This window comes from Pagrus pagrus, assembly GCF_965226575.1.
Source record: "Pagrus pagrus genome assembly, chromosome: 16".
In the NCBI taxonomy this organism is placed as follows: Eukaryota; Metazoa; Chordata; class Actinopteri; order Spariformes; family Sparidae; genus Pagrus; species Pagrus pagrus.
In genome coordinates, this window is record NC_140200.1 from 21,717,527 (window position 1) to 21,724,921 (window position 7,395).

The 7,395-nt window shown below is 42.6% G+C and overlaps 2 protein-coding genes across 2 annotated transcripts; both read right to left on the reverse strand.

Annotated features, from left to right (window-relative positions):
• Positions 1–1,621: 1,621 nt before the first annotated feature.
• Positions 1,622–3,479, reverse strand: LOC311271517 (uncharacterized protein). The gene is made up of 4 exons (XM_084377220.1): positions 2,930–3,479; positions 2,662–2,760; positions 2,542–2,570; positions 1,622–2,397 (listed from the first exon to the last, which is right to left on the reverse strand). Exons 1-4 carry the CDS (start codon positions 3,111–3,113, stop codon positions 2,326–2,328), a joined length of 384 nt encoding a protein of 127 aa, XP_084233346.1. The 5' UTR covers positions 3,114–3,479; the 3' UTR covers positions 1,622–2,325.
• Positions 3,480–3,680: 201 nt separating this feature from the next.
• LOC311271380 (uncharacterized protein) lies at positions 3,681–6,096 on the reverse strand (the record flags this gene model as incomplete). Its single annotated transcript, XM_084377021.1, has 5 exons — positions 3,681–3,697; positions 3,796–4,044; positions 5,514–5,599; positions 5,803–5,929; positions 6,084–6,096. 5 exons carry the CDS (start codon positions 6,094–6,096, stop codon positions 3,681–3,683), a joined length of 492 nt encoding a protein of 163 aa, XP_084233147.1.
• Positions 6,097–7,395: the final 1,299 nt, after the last annotated feature.

The window sequence follows — 7,395 nt, forward strand, 5'->3', positions numbered from 1 at the left end:
CAATTGTATGTATATGTCACGAACCTCTAACTTCACGAACACTCAAAATCAGGTTCTAGATCCCCCAAATCACACACACAGACAGTAGGCGAGGTCAGGTACGAAAAATATAACAGCTTTATTAATATTTCAATGCATTAAAAATAGTTACACAATCCCACCTGCCCAGCCACCTCCCCCCCCAGCTCTCGACCAATAACAAGACAGGTAAGTTTTCTATAGCCACTCTAATGTTGTATCCCAACTCTCCCCTTTCCTCCTGGCTAAGGGTGCTAGAGGAGTAGCTCAGGAACAGACACTACAAGAAATTAACCCACACTTTTCCACTACACACACTCATTGAAGAGAGGACATTTCACAGCAACCACTTCCTTCAAATTAATCACTGCACACGATTATCAATCTTATAAACCCACACAAGGGGTGGGACACCCCCTTTTTCACAGCAAACAATACCCAGTGCAACACCCTTATGGCACCCCCTGGCCACTAGAGGAGAGTATAGACAGTTACAAGTGAGGGTGGAATTTAGCAAGAGGTGGCACTAATTACCTATGATATCAACATTGTCATGACGAGGTGCAGGGATAGCGGCCGCTGGCTGCACAGCGGGATAAGAAAGTTAAATGTCCGCTCTCGGTCGGGGAGCCACGACCGAGAGAATCTAAACAATACTGGCTCTCACCGCCCTGGGGCACCACCGGCAGGGTCCCGAGCGGCAGGGCGACAACACGGCTGTCCGTGGTGGCGCAGCGTCTCCACACTCCACCAGCAGGCCGACCAGATGCTCTTCCAAGGCGTCCCGAGGCCGACGGCTGCCAGGGACAAACAGAAGGGAGAATCAGCAATGATTTCTTTATTAATGGGGCTTCACTCACACACGCCACGAAGGTTGACGTTTCAACTTCCCTTCACCCATGAAATAGCGAGCGTCGAAAAAAAAGGTCTTTCAGGCCTCGCCACGATCGCCTCCGGCTGGTTGGCGTCCGTCCTCGGTCCTACTCTCCTCCAAACAGGCGAACAGCGGTCCCTCACCCCCTGCCGCCTGTACCGAGCAGTCGATGGCTTCCTTTGGGCTCTCGACTCCTCGACCCCGTCGTCTCCGCTGGCCTGCACGAAAACCGAAAATCCTCGCGCGTCCCCCGTTGTTCCTCTTTTCTCCTCAGGTGAGCCCCCTGGCACACCCCCCGCTCCGCCAATCGCCACGGCCCCCTAGAAGGCCTGTCCTGCGGCCGACCAATCAGCAACCAGTCCTAATCTTTAGGCTCATCCAGGTCAGCTGTGGACAAAGAAGAGTACACACCACCCCCCACAGTCTCAACAGTCCCCATGCTTCCGCAATGAATGAGTTCAAGTCCCAATCAGCATCTGTCCATGTACAAAGTTATTTTAACGATGCCAGTCCACAACACATCAGTCCATAAAACAGTCACTTTCTCATTTCGGTACCAAGCCTCAGTCTACTGGTGACATATACTGCATACAACAGTATGTAGTTTGTAAAGGCAGCTGCAGTACGTACTGACAGGAAAAAGAAGAAGTATGTAGTCAGGCTGAATGCTCACAGCAGGGTTGTCTCATATGACTTTATTATTGATGGTGTAGGGACAGATACAATATACACAGACAGACTGAAACAGCTGTCTGATGAAGTATCACAGTGTTTGTAGCAGATGCTAATTCACAACACCCGTCCATAGAAGGGCTTTTATGAAAATAAGAAGCTAAAACATTGTGATAAAAAAGGCATTAAATCAGGTTCAGCACAGTACAATGAAGTTCATGTTTAAAAGCATGACAGCGTTTAAAGAACATGGGACAGTTTCCAGCCATGTTACTGGAAACAACAGCAGATATGTTTAATGAGATGTCGGGACAATTTGCAGCTGTGTTTGAGGAAAGAGAGCCAGATAAACCAAACCACGATGTTTTCCTAACCCTAACCAGGTGGTTTTTGTGCCTAAACCTAACCAGAACATAAACACAGCATTGTCACAACATAAAACTGAAAACTGAACAAAGAGAAAGTCAAAGTGGCTCCATAAAGACATTAAAGTTTCAACATATTTGTGGTTTTGCAGAAATGTACATAACCAACAGTTATTCTGGCGACTTATCTGAAAAACTCTGATTAAATTGTGAATCTTTTATCAACTGAAACTACAAAACAGCTGCTTGTTTTTGGGACAGAAACAGTTCAAGCTTTTACATCAGTTAAGCTGTAAAATGAAAAAACAATGTATCCCAAACACAGAACGATCATTTTAACTCAAAGCTTGGGTTAGTCATGAAAGGTGATGTTGACGTTGGTGTGGAAGCTGCTGATCAGTCCAGTCTGGTCGCAGCAGGACGTGCTTCATCATTTTCATAAGTGACTTCGTCATCATCCGCATGCACCTGAGAAATACAACACAGCAAAGAAGATTGTGACAACGTTTCTACCAGAGAGTCTGCAGCCTCTGTGCTCACAGAAGGAACAACAGACTGAAATTAAAGTTACATCTTTCATTTTACAAATCATATTAGTTGTTTTTTACTCACATTGTCATTATCAGGTGGTTTTCTGTCCCCTGGGGGAGAAACAATAAAAAGGAGCATTAAACATTTAAAATATGATTTATATGAACCAGTTCTATAAAATCATGGTGTGGATTTCCTCACTTGTGTCTCTGATGACAAGAACAGTGATGACAATCATCAGGATCAGTCCTGCAACTCTCAGAGTCAACATGATGGAGCTCAGAGGGACATTTGTGGAATCTGTTGAACAGGATTTTAAAACGACATGTCAGTTAATGAATGAGGACAATATTTAACCCCTGCAGGACAAAACAACCATCAAGTTACAAATGTTCCTCTTGTGGAAATATTTCATCTTCAACATGTGAAACTTTGAGAAACTATCAGTTGAAGCTTTGTATCATCTTACCTGTGAAGACAGGTGTGTAGTCAGCTTCTGTCTTCACATTGTTCTTCTCATCAACCAGCTGACAGGTGTATCTCCTGTTGTGGCCACTCTGACGCTTCACAGTGAGAGAAGACACACACTTCTTCTGTCCAAGGAACTTGTACCCTTCACCTTCACCAAGCAGCACAGTGCTTGTCTCATCCATCCAGCGGATGCTGATCTGTGGACATTGATGATCAGTGTATGTGAACAGAGAGCACTCTAATGTGACTTCACCGTCCCTCTTTGGATCAGCGTCCGGTGGAGATGGAGAGACTGACAGAAAACAAGAGATAACTGTTCACTCAGTGTGAAAAATGTTTGGAGGACTTTACTACAAGGTCTGAACAAGTTTCTCTTCATCTTTTGTCTTCATTGTTTTACTGCATTAAAATATGAAGGTGTACTGAAATAAATGGAATCAAGACCTTTCAGTGTTGTTTCAACAATACAAATGACTTCATAACATGAAAAAGTGAAACCTGTAAAGAAAATGTATGAGCAGATTGATCTGTCCATCTCTGTAAACTGGGGGAGGGGAACTTTGTACATGAATGAAGGAGCAGGAGCTCTGTGATCATCTTAAAACAGTGAGGCATTCAGTTCACTTTGAGTATTATGGACATGATCTTCTCTTCCTTAAATGGAAGGAGTGTCTCCATATTGACTGGATGAATGATGGCTGCTCATCACTGTTCACCTTAATAAAGACACAGACAGACACCTGTCTGTCTCACTGGTTGTCCCCCTCTAAAAATGAAAATGAGGAAAATAATGAGACTCACTTGTCAGAACATTTAGATATATATCTGTATGATGATCCCAATTCTGCAGACAGATGTAGAAACCAGCATCCTCAGCAGTGATGTTTTTAATGATCAAAGAGCAGGAAGTGTCCAGACTCAGCCTGACAGCTCGGACTGAGTCCATCAAAACATTTCCTTTTGAAACCTCAGCGAAAAACTGAGACTGATCTCTGTCATAAAACCATTCAACATCAGAGCATGTTGGATCAGATAATGATGCTCTGCCACAGGACAGGATGGCATCAGGTCCAGCTCTGCTGTAGAGATGGATGTCTTCTCCACTGACGCCTGCTGGAAAGAAAAGAACACATGTTCTGTAAGAAATGACACATCACATATAAAATATCTGCATGGGGACTAAACAGTGAACAACAGTTAACAACTATGAGGATTTTATTTTATTTTAATCAACAAAGAATTGACAAAGATTGTCCAGGTCTGAATTGTGACTTTACATTTACAATGACAGAGAGGGAGTGTGTCCCCCTCGGCCCTCTAGTGGTCGTGTTCATATAAGAGAGTCATTTTCATTTCTGTCTCATTAATCAGTGAGTTGTGGCCTCTTTAGGATACAGCTCACCTCCACTGTTACAACACAGAAAAAACTCTTCTCAGTCGATCAGAACAAACAAAGACCGACTCTGATCAAATACAATCTGCACATCTGATGTTATTGACTTTGTTTTGTATTATGTGCACTTTTATCATCCTGTTCAATCCATGTAGTATCTGCATCCAGTTGTAATGTGATTACTTCAGTATTCTGTCACATAGGTGGAGTTTAAAGAAAGCAAAGAGAGCACAGAGAGCAGACTGACTATTTGATCATCACTTCCCTGTTCTTGACATCTGCATATCATGAGTCTACATACTTTTAACAATGTAAAAATGATTGACTCATAATTATTATCCTCCTCTCACACAACCATCGGCTCATTTACACACCAGAGAGTTTATCAAAGTTCATCAAAGTGTCTTAAAGCAGGAAAACAGTGACTTGGTCATTTTCCACACTACCATTTATCTAATAGGAATGAAAATTCCAAACGTCTGTAAAATCCTGATCAACATTTAAATAAGAAAACAGCTTTACCTTCAAACTGAAGCACAAAAATAAAGATTAATCCCAGCAGAGACATTTTGTGTCCATTCTCTGTCAGCAGGCGGACGTCGTGTGAGGCTTTTCTTCTCTACAGCAGATTTGTAGGTGATGCTGCAGTTTCCTCTTTGTGGTCGATTACTGTGTTAAAATAACTTGAGAGTTAACACCTGTCCTGCCAGACATGAGAGTTAGACTCACGTCACTTCTGTTCCTTCTAAACTGACTGCACACGACACACTTGTGTTGCACAAACTGAAGTTGTGTCAGTTTATAGATTACAAAGAAATTCCATTTTAAGAGCATCTGACTTCCTGGCTTTGAGAGACTTCTTGACCCAAAAACGTAATCCTTTTTGGTTTCATCCCCCCGTCCTTCCAAAATACATAATCACCTTATATGTTTGTTGTTGTTTGTTTGTTTTTTTCCATTCTGTCATTTGTGTGGTACAACCAACACAGGAAGTGACATGTTTGGTGAGAAACCAAAAACAGAAGACCAAGAAGAAGAAGCCATGTTAGCATCTTTGTTTAGCATGTTAGCATGCCCATTAGCAGGAAACACAGACACAGCTGGGGATGATGGGAATGCCACCAGTGTGGTACTATGCTGTGTGTTGTAAAATGCATACTGTGGTTATCAAACTCTGAGTTCCACTCACCAATCATTGTTTTGAATGCAAACAGGACACACTGATTCTCCATGGTGCTGCTGGAGGAACTGCAGAGTGCTACGTTCTCAGACAGTCTGGAGACAACAAAAGAGGAAAGAATGGAAGATATGAGAGATATGTATGTTGTTAGTTTTTGCTGCTTTCACGTTAAGCTGCAAAGTTAGCAGAGAAACTGGGTGAAGCCTCCTGGACACCAGCTTCTCCACCCTCACCCTCTTCTGTCACGACTTCCTCTACAGGAGTCTGATGTGTGGTCTTCCTCTTACGGCCCACAAACCTGTGCCAGCAGGAAGTCCTCTTAGTCTCCCTCTTTGGAGCCTCAGGCGGGGTTGAGACCTGGTGGTAGAGGTGGGAGGAGCGTCGGGGACACAGGGACCTGTTCTGGGTCCTTCTCAACAATGACACTGTTAATGAAGAGAAATACAGATGATTATTCAGCTGTGTAGTGGAGTCAAACTGCCATCGACATCAATCAATGTAGACTGAATGAGGGCAAAGTGCCCTGTTCACACAGGACTAGTATTACCAGGGGACCTCGTGGGATTTTTTCCACCTCACGTTTGTGTTTCATGCCTATTCTGTATTTTAATCATATTCACTGACATTATCTCCTGGATATGATGTCAAGGCTCAGTGTGACATCACAATACAATACACCGCTGCATTATCCGTTCATTTGGATCAAGTAACAGATGCTTTTCAGCTCGACTTGCTGCAGAGATGCCCTGCTTACAAATCTGGTTCCTTTAGATGTAAGAAAACATGTTTGTTCTGTACAAACCCCAACGAATGTCACATCATCATGATTTTAATAGTTTTTTCAATTAAAATGAAAATCGTGTTGAAAAAATGGTCATTCCCTTACATCCTGAATCTAATTAAAATCACAATCTGCTGACAATCAAAATCAAAATAATCACATAATGATTGGCTAATATAGTCTATTACAAGCTTCTTTCACAATGTAAGCTTATGGGAAAAGGTCTTTTTTTGGCCATGCTGCGTCTCGTGCCGATGTAATTACACGGTTTGGCCACTATAAAAAATTGCCTTCAAAGCCTGGCGCTCTTCCTGGGGGCTTGACTAGAGTGCTAGATGTGTATTATGCTGCATTCATGTGCTACTCAGATGATCCCATTTTCCAAGCTGGGAAGCCATTCTCAGGACTTCTTTGAGTTCATATGTGTAATATTGCAACATGGAAGATGTTGTTTTGCATTTTATAGCTCAGAGCGTGGACTATACAACACATGAGTTTGGTAAAAGTTTTTTCCATCAATCCAATGTTTACTTCCATCCACCATGATTCAGCGTCATATACTGTCAACTCCTGTACCGACATTTCCTCCGACTCTATAAACACTATTTCTTTTCTTAGTTAAACTTCTCATTATGGAGTAAATATTGATTTGCACAGTGTAATGATTGAAGAGAAATGACAACATCTGCATTTAAATTGGTTCCCATGCAAAAAGACGCAGAAAAGCTAGTCCATGCATTTGTTACTTCCAGACTGGACTATTGTAATTCTCTATTAGCAGGCTGCCCTAACAAGTCTCTAAAGAGTCTCCAGCTGGTCCAGAATGCTGCAGCACGTGTACTGACAGGAACTAAGAAAAGAGATCATATTACTCCTGTATTGGCCTCTCTGCACTGGCTCCCTGTAAAATCAAGAATAGAGTTTAAAATCCTTATCCTCACTTACAAAGCTGTTAATGGTCAGGCACCATCATATCTCCAGGAGCTCATACTACCCTATCACCCAACTAGAGAATTACGCTCCCAGAACGCAGGATTACTTGTAGTTCCTAAAGTCTCCAAAAGTAGAACGGGAGCCAGAGCCTTCAGTTATCAAGCTCCTCTTCTGTGG

Coding starts and splice junctions, on each gene's coding strand:
- LOC311271517 (XM_084377220.1), bottom strand. CDS start 3,113: ATGGATGAGACAAGCACTGTGCTGCTTGGTGAAGGTGAAGGGTACAAG. Junction 2,761..2,929: donor CTACACACCTGTCTTCACAG/GTAAGATGATAC, acceptor CCTGTTCAACAG/ATTCCACAAATGTCCCTCTG. Junction 2,398..2,541: donor AACCACCTGATAATGACAAT/GTGAGTAAAAAA, acceptor TGTATTTCTCAG/GTGCATGCGGATGATGACGA.